This window comes from Myripristis murdjan, chromosome 3, assembly GCF_902150065.1.
Source record: "Myripristis murdjan chromosome 3, fMyrMur1.1, whole genome shotgun sequence".
In the NCBI taxonomy this organism is placed as follows: Eukaryota; Metazoa; Chordata; class Actinopteri; order Holocentriformes; family Holocentridae; genus Myripristis; species Myripristis murdjan.
In genome coordinates this window covers 9,984,418-10,003,987 of record NC_043982.1, presented here as the reverse complement: position 1 = coordinate 10,003,987, position 19,570 = coordinate 9,984,418, and the positions used below count along the sequence as shown (strand labels likewise).

General features: G+C 43.1%; 1 protein-coding gene across 1 annotated transcript in view; it reads left to right on the top strand.

Annotated features, from left to right (window-relative positions):
* Positions 1 to 19,205, top strand: part of syt7b (synaptotagmin VIIb) — a 101,755-nt gene extending 82,550 nt beyond the window's left edge. Inside the window, exons 6-12 of the mRNA XM_030048712.1 lie at positions 2,979 to 3,008; positions 13,077 to 13,212; positions 16,127 to 16,394; positions 16,571 to 16,740; positions 17,053 to 17,167; positions 17,352 to 17,551; positions 18,957 to 19,205. Coding sequence (XP_029904572.1) covers positions 2,979 to 3,008; positions 13,077 to 13,212; positions 16,127 to 16,394; positions 16,571 to 16,740; positions 17,053 to 17,167; positions 17,352 to 17,551; positions 18,957 to 19,061 — 1,024 coding nt within the window. The 3' untranslated portion in view covers positions 19,062 to 19,205. The remainder of the gene's footprint in view (positions 1 to 2,978; positions 3,009 to 13,076; positions 13,213 to 16,126; positions 16,395 to 16,570; positions 16,741 to 17,052; positions 17,168 to 17,351; positions 17,552 to 18,956) is intronic.
* Positions 19,206 to 19,570: the final 365 nt, after the last annotated feature.

Sequence of the window (19,570 nt, the reverse complement as noted above, 5' to 3'; positions counted from 1 at the left end):
CTTCATCTGTTTAATGTTCATACAATGGCGGTGACCTTTGTTTTGGCCATGAAACGGCTACAGTGCCGAGGGCCAGCCTACCTCTTGTTCCCCCTCATCTGCTCCTTCTCTCCCCGTCTGGAGGTCTGTCAAGCACCTTAGCTTTAATCACAGCCAGCTGGTGCGAGCTGCTACCCTCAGGGGTCGCGTGGGCCAAGTTGTCTAGTGTCCTTCCTCAACTAATACCAACTCTCCATCATCATCTCTGTCCATCTTTGTCTCTCTAGTTACCCCCGTGAGCTCCCTGTGCCCCTCTGCTGGCTTGCTGCCGGCCGTTTGATAGAGCCCAGCAGACTGAGAATGATGGAACACGATGATCCCACCAAGAATATATGTGAATAGACAGACGCTGTCAGATGGCGAAAAAGAGAGCGAGAGATGCAGTGAGATGCACACAGAGAGACAGAGAGATGGAAACCTTTGCTCTCAGCTTTCGAGAGAAATGTGCTGTAGGACAAAAATAGACCCTCCCATAGAGGGTTGAGATTTTATTGCCTTATTAATGAAATGAAATAAAGCTTGGGACACAAATACCTCCAAACACCAAATCTGATAAAAGAAAAATATCAGATTAAAGCACTGTGTAAAAACTCCTGTACCCTGTGCAATAGAACAAGTCTGTATTTTTTCAAGCAGCCCTTCCAATAGACATAAACAAACAAATGATGTGGAACCATGACCCAGCTTCATTTATTAATGCAATAATAAAAATATTTAGACATAGTCATTATGTGAGCACACACTGACTGTGTCATCAGGATTCAATTAACAATATGCCTTACAGTTATTACTTAACTCGTATTTAGTCATTATGACTATCTTACAAACCAGTGTTCCCAACCTAAATTAGTTTACATAAATGTACAGTCCATGCTTAGGGAGTGTCTGCGATGCTATCAGTAGTGAGAGACAGAAAGCCGCTTATATTGAGAAATGTTCATTAAAGCTTTGTGGGGAACATAGCACGGAGGAACAATTTGTTATTTACCTCCTGTTGCTTAGTTAGAAACTAAAACTAATCACCGCGTTACACCATGGCCCATTTCAGTCAGTGATAGCTGAGCTCTGCCTGCTGCACAGATACATGTACAGAGCAAATTTGAACAGAACAGTGCTCTGTAAATCAAAGATAAGGGATGCAGCACCAAGTAGAGCTGTTGTCTACAAATTCTATTTTCTATTTAGTCATCTTGGAGATAAGACCCCATGGGACACAATGGCATCTGTGATTCCTGGTAATTATATTTTTAGGACACGTTTTTAGCCAATCTGCTCTCTGCTGAGAATGACTGTGTTCTTATGGCACGGTGTTAAGTGAATTTTCTTCCAAGCTGTTACACCGAGCTTATGTTCACCGAGTTATGTAAGTCACCACACTGCTGGTTTTGGGTCACTGTGTTAGATTGACCTCAGCCCTGTGGTTGACTGGACATAACCATCCACCTGCAGAGATCTATGGTGGAAACTCTGAATCTGTCACTGTTATTATCATCTCAGGAAGCTTCTGTTGCATGGTGGGGGCCTGATCTTAATGAGGTTAGAGAGTCACCACACACAGAGGCCCAACGGGGACATAAACATAAATCAGGCTCAAACTCACACAACCATTCCAGGTGTCTTACCGGCCCTGGACAGCCTCCATTCTCAAGATTTAGGTTGTACAGGCTGTAGATTGTGCACCAGTTTCTGAAGTAGAACATATCAAGGTCTCAGTCCCGACTTTCAGTCTGGTTTATCAAATGCCTTCATTACACATGACCATTCACATCTTCTCAAGCAGTCCTGTGACCAAAACAAAAGCTAAAGGCAGAATGACTAGTTTCCATTTCCTCGGATGGCGATGGAATGAAATTACCGCCAAAATGTAACGTCGTCATCCTAGGGGAAAAAAAATGTTGCCCACCCACACCTAGCCCTTCAACAGATAGCAGGCCAACCCCAGTTTGCCCTTTATCCTCATCCTCTCCTTCAGTGCTCGCCAGCAGGTGAAAGCTAACCCCAGAACAAGCTTTGTCCACTTGCACTTCACTTTACCATATTGCCTTTTTTACGTGGTTTGGGTCCATGATTTTCACATCATCTTATTGGATGGTATGCTATCGATCTGGCACTGTGTGCTGTTATTGGCTGAGAGCAACACACCCACTGCCCAAAGGCCGACACCCAGAGGAGCCCCAGGTTCAGCAAAACAAGAAAATCCAAGCAGAGGGCAGGATCTCTGCAGATACACACACCAACACACACTCCTAGTGGCTCATAAGTGGTTATTGAGAAGGAATTGTCTTTTTATGACTCTATACATTGATTTTTTAGGAAAATCCTACTCATTCTGCCTTTAAGATGGAGAGGCCAGACAGCTCCAACAGGAAAGAAACCTTACACTGACCCTCTTTGGCAAAACATAGTGTCAAGGAGAGTGGAAAAGACTGGATTTGCCAAACATTAGAGAGGTAAATCCTTTCCCTAAAAGAGGATTTTCTGTCAGTTTGAGATGCTTCGCTGTTCAACAAGATGATGTCAAATAGGTATAGACTGTGCAAAATTTGCTTCAGGGTTTTCACTGTGTGCTAAAGCAATATAGTAGCACATTGCCTATTTATAGTAAACAGGGATCATAGTAATGGTGAGATATTAAGGGCCCTATCTTGTGCCACCCGCTATCCGCTGCCACTACCCGCTACCCGCAAATTGCGGATTTAGGAGCTTCCACTATCCCTAAACGGTATCTTGCGCCACCCGCTACCCGCTATCCTTATGCCGACTCCGTCATTTGCGCCTGGAGGTGTGTTCGTGGGCGTGTTTCATGCGCTATCCCTAAAGTTGCTATCTTGCGCACCCACCCGCTATCCGCTATCCCTAAAGTTTGGGCTGTTAGGAGAGCGCGCCCAGGCGGCTTCAATGCGCGCCCCGACGGAGCCTCGCCACACACACGGTCGGACTGATACCGGGACGCCGCCGGAATGGACTGAGTATATTACTCATATAGACTGTTTAGAGGAAAGACTGTTTTAATTGGACACTTACGCCAGCACGTTTTATTGTTTTATCATAAGCCAGCAGCTGTGCTATATTTTTTATTTTTAATATTTTATTTGCCCAATCTACCTTGTCAATAAATTAGTTTACACATAGTTCCACCTCTGCCTCTTGTGTGTGTGTGTGTGTGGTGTGACCCGGGGATTTTACTCAATCAGTACAACCTTGTGACACGTCCACTTGGACACATGCGGCTCCACCTCCCGAATTAACTCGCCTATAATATAATATATAATATGTATATAAAGCCAACTTGCTTTAGCCTCAGTAGAAGCCCTGAGAAAATCTACCTCCCTCTCTCCATCGCGGGTTTAGGATTTAGGATTTAGGATAGCGCAGCCTGCCCTTAAAGGCAATGGCACCTGGCACACTGATTGGTTTAATTGGCGCAACGCCCAAAACACGCCTATGCATAATATAGCGGGTAGCGCAGGTGTTTTGCGGATAGCGGGAGGTGCACAAGATAGCAACTTTTACAGGGGAACGCCTCTTCCTAAATCCTAAATCCGCAAATAGCGGGTTTAGGGAGTCTGGCGCAAGATAGGGCCCTAAGAGTGAAAACAACACTTTGAGAAATGTCACACTGGAAAAAAGTGAAGAAAACAACTGTTTCCTTTAAACCACAAATGGGTTCGTAAAATAATGGGGTTTAGTTTTGCCATAATCATGCAGCTCAAGCATGACATTGGGTGCTATTATCCAAAGTGCATTATTATATCTTGAGTATACAGGGCTATAGTGGTAAATAAAAGGTTGGGTAAAACTGAGCTTATCTCAGCTACCTTATCCCGGCCCCAGCCAGTATGAAAGAGAAATGCAGAAAAAACAAACTTTGGCTTTGATTCTTTGATTATCAGTGTGTTCCCCTACACTTAACTTATGCATTTGATCCTGTGCTCTCTACTTTGTACTTGCATTGCTATGACTTATCTACTTTTTTTTTTTTTTTTTTAATCAGCAAATTATCAACTGAGCCAGCATGTTTCAAATACTTCCCCGTGTCCATCTTGTGCATTATTTTTCTCATCTGTCTGCCACAGAATTTATCTTGTGCTGGCATCAGCGCACAGGAGGGATTGCTTGTTTTTTATTCCTGCCTATCACGAGTGGGTGGTGCACTGATGACTGCTTTGTTCTCACAAGACTAGAACGCAACCTGTGTATTTATTTAGTCAGAGGACAAAATGAGTGATCTGAAAGTTTGCAACAACGACAACAACAACAATAACAACAACAACAACAAAAAACTGTGATAGGGAACTGGGCCTGAGTGTGGCCTACTAACCCACGTAACTATGCTCAAACGCTCCGGGGGAGGTGTGTAAATGCTATTTCAAATTTAAAGAGGTGTGTAAATGCTGTTTATGTGTGTTTACCCGCCACGACACCCCGAAGTACATTCATTGTTGGTATGGATGGCCACGGTGGGAATTAAATTTCTAATCCTGGCAGCGTTACTGCTGTACTCGCCCCATTGAGTTACACAACACCACACTGTATAAATCAAGCAGGAAGTGGTTGCCGCCCTCTATCAGCTAGCAGATCCAACCCTTTAAGCTGTGCGTCTGAGCCAGCAATCACAGTGAGTCAAGCCTCCTAATGGCTCTCCAGGCAGGCCACCGGTCCCCATGGCAGCCCCTGGAGTAGCACAGGAGGAAGGATGATTGGAAAGGAAAAGTGATGTAGGTCAGCACAAATGAGGCATCTTTGTTAAGGGAAAAAAAAAAAAAAAACCTGTCAGATCTGTGTCTGGAGCTCATTCACCATTTCTCTGGTCAAGGAACAGAGAGCTGATTTAAGAGACCCAGTTAAAGAAACATCAGGGGAACATAACAGTAAAGATGATAGTTAAACTTTCTTGTAATTGCCCAATGTTGGTATTCACCTACAAGGTGAAAAAAAAAGTACAGGTTCAACAAAGTGTCATTTGCCTAGTTGGTGCATCTCCCCTGTGCTGTGCAATTCAGACCTCAGTCACTAATCCCAATCCTTAACCTGATCCCATTTTTATACCTAATCCTAACCTGAAGATAAAGCTTAGCCCAGCCATTTACAAGCTGTAATATATTTTTTACATAATTTTTAGTATCACATTAAACTCTTTTTAGTGACATTTCATTGACACATTATATTCACTTTGATAAGAATCTCAGCACTTAAATATCAAAATAAAGTGTGACCAAGGTGATTTATGTTTATGTTTATTTATGAAATAAAACACTCTCACACTCTCTCAACATTGATTGATTTAAGAAAAAATCAGCTGTTGTGCACAGCTCCCTCCCAGGGAGTCTACATGAAGTCAAAGAAGAAGGCAGGAGAAGCATATTCAAAGAGCATCAAGCAGGATGAGTACTGTAGATGGCTCCATTAGTTGTATTAAGCTTGCATGTCCAGGGGGGTGGCGCCCGAGTGATTTGTCCCTGTTGGTGGGGAGCGCTGAGTGGGCTGACATCGGAGCCCATGCCTCATCCATCATGGCACAGCGACCCTATATTGTATCGCATGTTCTCCTGGGGCAATGTATGATCAGCAAGACCCATATATGTTTATGGATGCACACTTCCAAGCCAGGCCCTGCTCTTAGCCCTCATTTCTCATGTTCTCGCCCGTCCACTACCCTGCCCCCCTCCACCCCCTGTCTCCCATTCCTCTCACCATCCCCTCATTAACTTCCTCTCCTCTGTACCCCTCATTTTGTTTCTCAATAACAATTTGTCTCCTCATCTTTCCCTCATTCCCTCTCCACCTCTGCCTTCTCCCTCAATCTCTCTTCCATGCTTTATCTAATCTTATCTATTAAACCCTTTTTTTTTCTTACTTTCCCCCCCGCCATTATGTCAGCCCATCTCCCTCTCCTCTCCCTCTTCAATTCCTCTATCTCTTTATTCATCTAATCCACCCTCCCCTGGGGGTGTTGACTGGCGTTGTGACGGGATGATGTCAGAGCAGCACTCCTCTGTCAGTGGAGATGACTGTCAGCCTGGCTAGACTTGGATCCATCTGCATCATTGCTGAGTATCAGGACAAAGAAATGAGAGTCCTTCGGGACAGTGTACACTCATGCATATGCACATGTACTGTGTGTGCGCACACGTTTGCACGTCCCAACGTCCACACACATGCACAGACATGGGATCACATTTTAAGCCCTGTGCCTAGGTGCTTGCATTAATACTTGCGGTTTGGCAACTATTGTAATTAAGTCATTCACAACATGATTTTATGCTTCACAAAACGAAATCTCATCTCTTGCTTGGTTCATTCGCTTGCATTTAAATGATAAGGAAGTCAAATATTAGTTTCAGATCATATTATAGTCTCACATGAAGCCTGTGTTTTTGCTAGCCAGAAAAGTAAATGTAATAGATGTCAGTCACTCTATCTCTAAGCTCATTTCCTAAAGCAGGTTAATTATGTTAGCCTGGGGACTAGATGATTAAAATTGAAATTGATGGCCCATGTGTTTTCTAATTCCAATTTGGACCTAAGCACTTAAAGGAATATCTCTTTGTCAAGACAAGTTCATCTCTGTATTTAATGTACTACAGTTATTCAAAGACAAAGCCAGCCCATACCACCTGATGAATATACACATTATGCTAAAGAGGTTTCCATCACAGACTTACATGATACACAGTGGGGTGACCAATCTTACAACAATTTAATCGTGAGCTCATTTTTTATTTTTCCCTTCTGAACACAATTCGCACAAATTATAAACTCCTGTATAGACTGTCTTTCTCCAACAGTGCATATTCAAAGTATTCTGCTCTTGGTGGGAAATTACACCAGACTCAGTCTGTGTTTGTATATTAATGTATAACTGGGAAAAATCAATATCATTTTTAGAGTTGCTTGGAAATCAATCAAAGAGACCATTGTGACTGGAGCTGGATGCTGCCAGTGGGACACCAACTGAATTGTCCAGCCCTCTGTCTTTGATGTAGTTTTTCCGCCCGTCAGCTCTCACCAAGCAGACTGGGTAGATTTAGAAAATAGAAACACTCCGTCTGCTCCACAGTTTGGATGCTTAAGTGCAACCGCTAAGCAAACAGTCTTAAATAGACCCTCTCTTGCAGATGGCAGTTGGATGCTCCAGCATAACAGACATCCCATTAGTTTGCTGTTACCCAGCTAGGGGGAAACATGAAGAAGACAGTGCTGTCTCAATGAGGCCAGATTGGGATGTTTGACACATGCAAACACTCGTGCAACTTCTTGCAGGTGAGATGTTGCTGGGCTGCACGTGCCATCCTCCCAAGACATTGTCCTCTCTTGCTCTTCCTCCTCACTGCCAGATCGCTTCTTGAATTTTAATTTTTCTAATCCACTCTCCTCTCCATAATCACGATATCCTTTTATCACAGCTGGGTAAATGGAGCAAGCTCATTTCCCTTATTCAACATTTTTTAATCAATGCTAAACCCACGGACTCCCCGACACAAACACTCATCTCTGACATAGGAGGAGAGAAAATGTCTCTGTGTGTTGTCCCTGGGGATGTAACAAGCTGCTTTGTCCAATTACACAGAAAATGGCTTACATCTTTGTCCTAGATAGAGGTCAGAGGTCAGGGTTTGGGTTTCAATACTGCAGATCAAAGGATCCGTTCTCTTGGGATGTTGCCCTGCATCCTCAGATGGTATGTGTGTGTGTCTCTCTCTTTTTATAATATATTTATTGCAAAGCTCAGTCGCATTTCCCTTCTATAGAAATGAAGTGCCTCATCAGAAAAAAAAGATTCTGGATCATCAAGCAGTGAATAAACACCGCACAGTCTTTGTTAGTGAGGGAAAGGTATAACTCAAGGTAGAAAACAGATTCTCCTTTCTGCCTTCGCCTGTTGTTTTGAGTATCATGGCTAAAGGATATTCTGCACTTTTCTGGCATTTATGGACAGTGAATCAGCCTTTTCCAGCATGAGCTCACACATGCCTGGAAGTGGGGTTGTGGCGTGTTTTGCAGGGTCAGAGGGTTGGGAGTGTAGGTATAAGGGAGGTCAAAGAAGCGCATGAGTGTGCCTCAAAGGCTTTCGAAACGTCTGCTCCCTTTTGCCCTGTGGGCTTTTGCTATTTTCAACATGCCTGTCTCTATGGGACTTTCTTGATTTTTTTTTTTTTTTTATTGCCCTCTTCTGAATGTTCCAGTTACCATGGTTACTCCAACCCCGTGTAAAATACATGATCATGGTAGCAAGTACAACCTTAAGTGGGAGCGCACATTTCGGTCACCATGGTTACTACAACCTCTAAAGGATAAATTATGTAACTGGTGTTGTGTTTTAGGCAAGGTAGTCACTAGCAAGCAATGAAGGGGCAAGTGGTCTGCTGCGCATTTATTTTTTCCACCGGCATAACCATAGATATGCATCCTGTTATTTTTTTAAAAAGCTGCAACAGTTTAGCATCGTGGCTTGATACCTGAGTAGCAATTTTTAGATGAGGATGACAGGCTGTGTGTGTGCATGTATATGTGTGTGTGCGTGTGTGTGCATGCGCATTTGTGAGTGGGTAATGGTCAGGAATCTGTTGACTAGCACTATTAGAAAAAATGCAGTCTGTATATGTCAGTTTGCTTGTTTTTGTCCAATTTTGCAACCATAAGATCTGTGCCATTAAATTGGAATAATGGTCAGGGTGCGAGGAATAATTGAGCTGCAATGTGTGTGTGGAGGCAAATTTGTGAATGAGAAGGGAGCTATTATCCCAGGACTGGGTGGGATATTGACCACTCATCACTCCGGGCAAGAGATGCCTGTGTGTTTATGTGGGCACCTGTTTTAGTAGGCTAAACACGAATGTATACGTGTACTTTCCCTGGGTGAACTCACCTCACCACCACGCCCAGCTGCCATCCCAGTTTGTCTCCGTCCCCCAGGCCGTTGCTGTGTCAACAGGCCTCACCCTGGCATTGCTGTGTGTAGCAGCAAGCTTATATCTTCCTCATGCCAGTCTCATGTCAGCATAAGATAAACTGTCATGACTGTAAAAAGTGGGAACCTTGCAGCAGCACTTCACTTACCTGAATCCTTCAGGTATGCAGATCAATGAAATATATTGTTTCCCTGTGTTGTATGCAATCACTGTTCCGCATAATGAGCAGGATATATTTTCACATTACTGCATACTGTGTGTTTTAAATTCAGTTACTTTGTATTTGTCCCGTTTGGGTGTTGCTGTGATGAAACAGACTAAAATAAAAGGTAACAAGATGTATACGCTCAGTAAACAGAGTGGACATGTGATTAATGATTTGCCTTTAGTGGATGCATGAATTAGGTCATCAACCTGACACCAGGGAATGACTTTTTTCCCCATGTTTCTTATTTATAAATCCCCTCCCTGGCTCTCATGTTCTAGTTCTTGACAGATCTCTCCTCCAACCCTTAAAGAATGAAGATGTCTATAAAAAATGAATGGATAACAGCTCGCCCAAATGACCAACTGGCTGTTTATTTTATTTAATGGCACTAATGTGTCATATTAATTCCTCTCCGACACGTGGTTTCTTGATCATTTATCTCTTTACCCGTGTGTGAACATTTGATTATCTAACGGTATGTGTCTATTATCTTGAATAGACAGCATCGACCTACAGCATCTCCACGTTCTGTGCATTTACTGTGTACTTGTTGCCTTTCCCATAACAGCCGACGTAATGCTGTGACACACTGATACAGTTATTCCAAAAACAGGCGGACATGCTGTGCCTCTGTAGACTGTAGCAGGCGACAAGCAGGGAATCTGCACACAGTTACCAAAAGGCATGCATAATATAAGAAGGCGGCAGAAGCCACATCAGCTTTTATATGCTCCGTATAATGTATTGCATGCGCTTCTGGCCAGGCTGATATATAGCCAAACGTTGACTGTTGCACAGTGGAGCGCAATGCAAGTCTCCATTGTAAATAATGGAGACATTGCCAGGATGTGTTTATGTAAGCCTCAAGATTGTTCAAGATTTATGTGTTCTCTCTCTGCTGTGTTGGGAGTTGATTTAGTGGAGCTCCATGACAGCCCAACCACACCTACAAGGAAGCGTTTATAGACTCTTTAGGAAGAGACAGGGCTGACAGGTATATATTTATGTATAGTACAGCCACCGTGGCTAAAGGGCCATACACACAGCTGAACTGAGTGGGTTATCCATCTGCCAGCTTGTGGAGTCGGGTTGGAGAAAGTGAACAGCGGTTGACAAAACAGAGAGGATAAACAATAGGTTTGCAAGGAAGCCATAATCAGCAGCCCCGGTCTTAGTGTCACCATCAGAACAGCTGTTTAAAAATCTGACATTGTGACCATAGTTATTAACATGCATACCTACATCACTGTTTGTGCCTAATAACATTCACATTAATTCCACCGCAGTCACCATATTCATTTCTCGTAATGTATATTTTAATGCAAATGTATGTGTTCGAATGTGGTGTATATTTAATGCTTTTTACAAGAGATTGCTTCTATGAAAAAAAGATGAAGTTCCTGCGTGATTCCCTAATGTGAAAAATACCACTCACTTGCACAAACATAAAATTAAACCGACACCATATGATTTCAAACATATTGCCTGGTCGAATGCATGCGAATGCAAGGCTTTTGAGAGGTAATGATATAAATCAATATTAGCTTGTGTGGACCAACCATGATGCTGCTGCTCTCCAGTGAGCCCTGTCTTCTAAAATAACACTGTCATACAACAAAACTGCATTCTCAATTGCATTTCAAGGGAAACTTTCTCTTTTTTTTGCCATGGATTACATTTGTTTGTAATATATCACATCGACCTCATAGTTGGACCTCAATCGCAACACGACACCATAGTAGTCTAAAGGCTGATGATGCACAATGTAACTTACAACATGCAGTTTGTTGCATGTTGTAAATTAATTATTCGCTGTTGCTATGCCACCAAAACCATATGGAACATTTCATTGGATGGCGTTCCCAAGCAACTCAGCTGCATGCAACCAAACTGCATGAAAAAGTGAGTTCACAAGTAACCTTGGCCTTGGTCTAACTCAGTATGTAACTTTATACACAGCCAGACTGCTGTGTGTGTGTGTGTGTGTGTGTGTGTGTGACTACCATTTGTTATGCAATATTTGGCAACACATTGTAAAGTAATACATTAAGTAATACAGATTTATGGAGTCTCTGATGTGGTGGAGGTTGATATAACCGGACACAATGTTTAGCTTATAGCATTCTCACATTTTTTATTTGCTGTAAAAATAATCAAATCATGTTTCAGATGTTATCTGCATAACTTTGCAGCAGTAAGCACTGCCTGGCAGGTTTCACGCAACATTTTAACTCCCAGTCTATATACTATGCTATTAATGCTACAACTTGTAGATCACAGGATGTAAAGCCAAAACGTGGGATTTTTTGCCCCCTTCCTCTGTCCCTTTTCTTCCTCTCTGTCTTTTTCTATCACACACAGAGACACACACTTAATTTATTTGTTTGTCTCTGTGCTCATATACCTTGGTTCATCTCCTCTCTTTCTCCAGCCTCCCTCTATTTTTTCTTACCCATGTAATATGTCAATTTGCCTCCTTGCTCTGCTTTGGAGCTTGTCTCTCTTTACCAAAACCAAATCTCATCGACTTTGTTTGCAGGCATTTATCCTCTCCCTCCGTCTCTCTCCCTCCTTGATTTCTCTTTCAGCTAAGACTTGTGTGTGTTATGGTGTCTGGCGATGTCTCAGTCTCACATTAATTTGAGTCAGTAACCTCACTTTGTTCATTCTATTAATCCTCCGAGTCTTAACAAAGACAAATCCTCTCCTTCACTCTTTCTCAACCTCTCTGCACAGATAAGTCTTCAAATCTATCTCTCCTCCTTTACTCATCTTTCCCACAAAACCCTCTCCTAATCTCACTCCTTCTTTTACCACTGTGTTTTACAGCTCACCTGCTCTCTCTCACTATTTCTGTCTCCCGGTGTCTCTCTCTCTCGCTCACTCTCTCTCTAACCGTGTCTCTCTGGGTCTCCTCTCTCTCCGAGATAAGTGCTCATTACTGTTGTCTTTCAATATGCCTAGGCTGGTGTCAGATGTTCCCTATTCCCCAAATTGATGCACAAAATGAGCAATTCCTACCCTCTGCTTTTTTCTCTTTCTCTATCTATACTTTTCAAACAAATATTTCTGTTATATCTTCTGTCAATCTGCCCGATGTGACTATTTTATATTTCAAAGGCTCCTGTGAAATTCAAATATTACTTGTCCTGCAAACTCGGTTTTGGCTGATGCCACGGTTTGCACGGACAATCCTCATCGTGTCCGAAGAGTTGTGACGGAAACAGCTTACAGTGTGTGCATGTGTGTTGGGTGGGGTGGGGGTGGGGTGGAGTGGCTGCACAATTTCTGCACCTTTTCACACTTTTCACACCTACAAATGCGTGAAAGGTATTTCACAAGATGGTGTGCAGGTTATGATCTGAAAAAGCCCCAAATGGGGCTTCCCGTTCTCTTAAGACTCAAAAAAAAAAAAAAATCTCTATCTTCACAAGCTATTTCTTCTTTTATCTTACTTGTTCCAATGAATTCACTTGTTTTTAGGATTTTTTTCTGGGAACAAGTATGAATATGTTGAAACAAGGCAGAATAAGACAGATCAATCCACTAATGTCAAGAATATGACACTTGCTTTTAAGAAAGTCCTGCAAACAAGTGGGATTATCTCATCCTGCAGGCAGATTTTTTAACTTGTTATAAGAAAAAAAAAACACTGAATATGAGCCTAAATAACGTAAGGATGGAGATTTTTTTACAGGGTACAGGTTTTGTTACGCTGTATATGGCAAGAATCCCACCTGATTTTGCAGAGGCTACAGTACTTATTCCTGTCTAGTATGACCAGACTGTAGCAAAGACCACAGCACAGAGGCCTTTCTCTGTCTCCTTTGTTTGAAAGGCATGCACCAACTTGTTGACTGTGTGTGTTTGTGTGTGTGTTTGTGTGTGTGCACTTGTGTTCATGTCCATAATAACAGGACTCTGGGTAATAAGCCAGGCAGCAGCCCCAAAGGTCAGACCCCTGACGAGACCGGACGTCGCCACGGACCTGGCCATGATGCCAACTCCTCTGTTTCTGACTTGGCCAACTCCGTCACCAGCGACATGCTCATGGTAACACCATTAACCCAGTATATTTACAGCAACACCACTGATGCAGCGTGTTTGCAGCGATACCATTAGGGAACCGGCATGTTCGCCGTCACACCATTAACTCATCCATCTTATGGCACTGTGAACCCATCTGTATCAAGTCAGTCAGAGCAAGAGGATTGATGTCTGGATCAGAAAAAACATTTTAAATCGTAATAAATGAGATGACCCAACAGACCCCTTTGCAAAAAAGCCTCCAGCTTAATAAGTCATTCAGTCTCATACTCAGTCTTAAAATCTTGTTTTTCTTAAAACAAGTGAAAAAAATGCCTGTGGGATGAGATTATCCCACTTGTTTCTAATGCAGTTTCAGTCTTTTTACTGGGACCAAGAATAAATATATGTTGCAGCAAGGCAGAGCAAAACAGATCAGCCCAGCAGTATCATGAAAATGACACTTAATTCAAGAAAATTCTGTAAATTAGCTGATTAGCATTGGAAACAAGCGGGCTTGTATTATCATACTGGCAGATTTTTTTCATTTGTTTGTAGAAAAACAAGATTTTGAGACTGAAAATGAGAAGAAGCAACTTGTTAAGATGGAGATTTTTTGCAGGGTTGAACAGTACGAGCAGATCTGTATTCCCAATCCAAGGTAAGTGATACACAGAGCTCCTGAGACAAGCCAGTCCAATGTGAGCTGCAATACACTGTGCTGGTTGTGGAGAGGATTGTGAGAAAAAGAAGGGCAGCGCATGACAGTGCAGCTGAGCATAGTCCAGTGGAGGTGTTTCATCCTCCTATAAGCCTTTCATTTCCCAAAAGGACCTGAGAGGCCCCCTCACTCAGCTCACCTGTAGAGCATTACAGCGACTGAAATTAATGGCCATACCTTAGCTAACTGAAACATAATTATTGCCATAAAATGACATACAGGAGGAGGAAAACAAGGTGAAGTATGTCTTATTCAGCAAAGTAGGGTAATTAGTGAAAGAACATGCTGTGCTGCAAGTGCTGGCTGAATATGGCGGAGATGGGGATGAACAGTGTGTAATTATGTTGGTCTCAAGGTATGTCTGATGAATTCACAGTGGTGATGCTTTATGATAATGCTCATTCCGGATGGTTCTGCCAAACAAGCCTCTATGTTACACAACCCTCCGTTCGTACCGAAAACACCCATCCTGCACTCTAGCGCCGTTTCTGTTGGGAATAGTTATGGCACTGCTGACTGATTTGAAAGAGTGATTGCTGTGAAATTTTGTCTACCTTAGGAGTATAGAGATCCAGTCTAGTATGGGGTCAGACAGGTTAAGGGGCGGCTCATGTCAGCATCACAAAGTTCATGTACCTCAGTCGCCAGTGTCAAAGCACCACTGACTGTGTTCAACTGTGTGTGTGAGCGCGTGCTGAGATGCAGTGTGTTCCTGCCCCTGTGTATTGTTACATGTACTCCTTAGTTTTGATGTGCATATTTGCATAACATGGTGCACAGACACTCACACTGGAGGTGTAGCTTCTGTTCATGCTGGAGGTGGTTCTGTATCTCCTCTATGTGGGTTGTTTGGGTTTCAGAAAAAAAAAAAAGAAATAAGAGAGGAGATTTTGAGAATTGAACGAGGGGGAGGACGCTGACAAAAAGAAAGTGCACAACACACAAAAAAAAAAAAAAAAAAAAAATGGGAAAAGCAATTGAGGCCAACTGTTGGTTGAGGAGAGCTGTATTATGAAAGCCAATCATATTCAGTGTGGAAAATGAAACTGGGCAACACCATCAAAGATTGTGTGGGAGAATACAGAATTGGATATTAAATTCCTGACACTGCACCTTGAGTAATGCCTCTGGGTCTTCCCCTCTCAGGTAGCGCTCTTTTAACTGGATTTCCTCTCCCTCTCTCCGGGGCCAAGCCACAGTCAGTCAGGGGGTCTTTTGACCGAGGGATAATCTCCCTCTCATCTCCACACTGCCCTGCACACTTTCTCCTGTTATCGCTCAGCAGACCCCAGCCATATGACATCACATTACGGTAGTTTTGCCAGACAGGAGCGGGGTTTTTTGATGTTTAAGCGCAGACTTAGTGCCCCCCTGTGGATTGGAGTCATTAAGTACGATACCACCTGTCTGCTCCTCTGGAAGGATTTAATCTGTGTGCAAACATGCTGTGAACAGGGCTGACTCTGACCCAGTGGTCTGATAATACTAGCTGCACTCACATTCATTACAGTTTAATATTCATCTCGGCTCATGTCGTAATGAAAAATTACTTTTCAGGACAATCTGATCTCCAGTAACATAATTGGATCTTGACTAATATGACTGAAGTGTGTTCATTGTATGCAGGCATGAAAAATTCAGGACTGCTGCTATGTTTTGCCCCTCTCGCTCCTCATAAAGCAAATCTGATTTCCACCCTTTTTTACCTAAAATAAGTGTGGCATATCTAGTAATAGTACATCAAAGGCAGCTGGACTATGCAAGATGGCACAGTCCTATGAAAAGGTTCTGTTTGTGATCATTGTTTTGTCTTGTAGTTCGTGTTTCAGCATGTATTACTGAATGTTTCAGATCAGTGTCTGTTTCTTCAGCATCCTTGTCTTCATCTAATTACAGATTTGTAGAGACTCTGAATTTCCGTATATATGCATCAATGTACAAATGATGATAAAGCAGCAAATAATGAATCATTTGCTGCATAATCATGAAGAACTTAAACTACTTGCAAAATGTCTTCAAGATTCAAATGCCTTTGACTTACTGTTACTGGGTATACCATAACCTGGACGACTGAGAATCATCATAAGGCACGTTTTTGGAAACACAGTAAACCAGTAATAAAATCACATACAGTATCTATGCTACCCTTGTGATGTAGCTGAAATGTATCAAGGACTCAAAAATTTCACATTTTTCTCTGCTTCCTCCCTTCTTTCTCAGTTGTCTCCTGGCTCGGAGGAGGATGACCACGAAGGTCCGGTGTGTGAGAAGCTAGGTCGAATCCAGTTCAGCGTGGGATACAGCTTCCAAGACTCCACTCTGACCGTCAAAATTCTCAAGGGCCAGGAATTGCCTGCTAAGGATTTTTCTGGCACCTCCGACCCTTTTGTCAAAATCTACCTGCTGCCAGACAAAAAGCACAAGTTGGAGACCAAAGTCAAGAGAAAGAACCTCAATCCCCACTGGAATGAGACCTTCCTGTTTGAAGGTTCAATGGCCAATGGCATCTTAGTACCTAAAACACACTTACTGTGCAGCATTAATATTTATAGCACAGGCAGGCACACTCAAGTATACTGTTTTCTGCTGCTTCACCTCTATGTGCATCAACGCCTAGGGGCTGTTTTGATGGTTTTTATGCCTTTGGGTCTATTTGTCTCTCAGGATTCCCCTATGAGAAGGTGGTCCAGAGGACCCTGTACCTGCAGGTTCTGGACTATGACCGCTTCAGCAGGAATGACCCCATAGGAGAGGTGTCCATTCCCCTCAACAAACTGGACCTGGCCAACATGCAGACTTTCTGGAAGGAGCTGAAGCCGTGTAGTGATGGCAGTGTGAGTAAGGGAGGGGGGAAGTGGCGGGGGTAGGGGAAAGAAGAGGGAGGAGAAGCAGAGGAGATGGGACAGAATGTGACTGGTGATGTCATTCCTGGCTGCCGTGGCTTTCCCAGGGGAGATGCGGGGATGTGCTGGTGGGAGAGGAGATAGAAACAAAGAGAATATGTAGAGGCTGACAGGTAGATAGGTAGAGAGAACACAGACAGCCAAAGCAAGAACAGAGAGACAGAGCAGCTGTGGAATAAACATTTGAAAGAAGAAAAGGGGTAGATGATTGACTGTTGTGTGTGTTGTGTGTATTTTCTGCAGGGAAGTCGAGGGGATCTGCTGGTGTCTTTGTGCTATAACCCCACAGCCAACACCATCACTGTGAGCATCATCAAAGCCCGCAACCTCAAAGCCATGGACATTGGAGGCACCTCTGGTATTGCTTCATCTTCCATGCCCACTTGTTATTTCCACACCACATTTATTGTCGTCCTTAAATACATCTGATCAGTAATAACCAGAAAAGGTTCTGGTAACACTCCTAACACTCAGTAGCATGTCCGAGAGAGGTATACAAGAATGATAAATCCTCAACAGTATACCATTTGTGCTCTTCCCAGACCCCTATGTGAAGGTGTGGTTGATGCACAAAGACAAGCGCGTGGAGAAGAAGAAGACGGTGGTTATGAAGCGCTGCCTTAACCCCGTTTTCAACGAGTCCTTCCCCTTCGACGTGCCCGCCCACGTGCTGAGGGAGACCACCATAATTATAACCGTCATGGACAAGGACAGGCTCAGTCGCAATGATGTCATTGGAAAGGTACCTCCTTCCCTCTTCTTCGCTTCTTCCCTCTTCTCTTCCTCTGTGATTTCTCACTCCCAGATCATCACCACCCGCTCGTTCAGCCAGTCTACACTGACCCCTGCTGGAACACTTAGACTCGATACGTCCCACAGTAAACATTTTGGGGCGAAAACAGATGCAGGGCATTCAGTTCGTCCCTCTAAGATTCCTACAATTTCCAGTTTTAATGAAAGGAACAGTGTGTTATCCTTCCTGTTTCCCAGACACTTTGATTCATATTCATCTGTGAATATTCTGATGATCCCTGCTTAATAAGCAAAAAAAAAAAAAAAAAAAAAAAAAAAAAAAAAAAATTGCCCTGAGGAGATTATGTGTTTTTGTGTTCCAGCTGTATGCAACACATTGGCTTCCTGAGACCTCTAGCTTTCCAGGGTCACAGCCATTCCAAACTTCAACTTGTTATCTCATTTCACATTTCCGCACCTTAAAGCTTTAGACATGGCCCAGTCCATTATGTTGCTGCTGGAAATGGGAAACTAACAATCCTATACACTGTACCTAAAACAACAGAGGCACTCCCAACAACCTACCAAAATTAGTATCCCTATTGTTGCACGCTTGGCACACTTCCTTACCAACAATATACTTTTTTATTTGTGCATGTAGTTGTGCAGATTTGCATTGAACATTATTTAATTTGTGTTTTATTGGCTTTTTTCCCCTAACAGCAAGGTTTTAAGATAAGGCCATAAGGCATAGGTTGTTAATGTTTCTAATTTTATCAAACCCTATTATTTATTTGTGCACACAAACAGACAAACTATGTGGCTTGCTGTACTGCTGATTTCCTCAAACAAACTAACCTCGCAGCTCTAATATGAATGAACTACTGAGTTCTCTGTCATTCATATAAACCACATCAGCCATATGCCAGTTGTCAAGACACAGTACTCAGAATTAGCTGCCTTTTGTAACTCACTCATAGATATCTTGGAACTGGCTTGAAGACAGCGAAAGTCCTGCATTTACATTTCCCTAATGCAGATCAGCAACTTGAGATGGTTCTGTCTCTCTACATAAATATAAGCGTTATTTGTACTCAAAGACTCAGGGTTTAATCTTCATTAGTGTCAGCATTAGCCATTTCGCAGCAAGCGAAATCTCTTCCCCCCTAATGTCTCTTTTCCTGCTCTGGATTTGAGTTAAATTCTGATTAGAGTGGCAGGCTTAGTGGTGAAACCAGGGCTCATCTTAAGACTTACAGTGAGTCATGTTTTTTTCTAACCCGGCCATTGTTTTGGGTGGCTTTTGGCAAATAACATCAGTTTCTGTGTGACCTTAGATACCTGGTCTCTCTCTCTCTCTCTCTCTCTCTCTCTCTCTCTCTCTCTCTCTCTCTCTCTCTCTCTCCCTCCCTCAGATATATCTGTCATGGAAGAGTGGCCCTGCAGAGGTGAAGCACTGGAAAGACATGATGGGTCGTCCTCGCACTGCCGTGGCCCAGTGGCACTCTCTCAAGGCCTGAGGAATCCAGCTGCCCACCTGCCCTGCGATGTTTTCCCCCGACTCAGCATCAGCCTCAGCTCCTACCCTCAGCACATTCCCCAAAACTGCCGTCTTCAGCTGCGAGCTCTGCGTGTCATCTCTTAGTTCTCAAGTCCACTTTGATATCCTTTGCCCTTAGTCTGTGTGTCACCGTCCTTACATCTCAAGTCTCTGTAACACCTGACCACCGTAACCCCCTCTCTCTGAAATCTATCTTTGATATCTCTCTTCTTCTCCTGCCTACATCCTCCTCATACACAGTTTCTAAGGGAATTGTTTTTTCTCACTACCCCTCAATAATAGATTTTTCCCCCTCCGCCTAGTCCTGTCAAACATTCCCACTGCTCGACATCTCAGCAGTACCTCTCGCCACCCATGAATACAAACTAACAACCAAAAAAAAAAAAAGGATTAAACTGATGTTTAATGATGTAGTTACTCTGAGGCGACAAGGGGAAGGGGGTGGGGGGCTGCCTTCAAATACACATC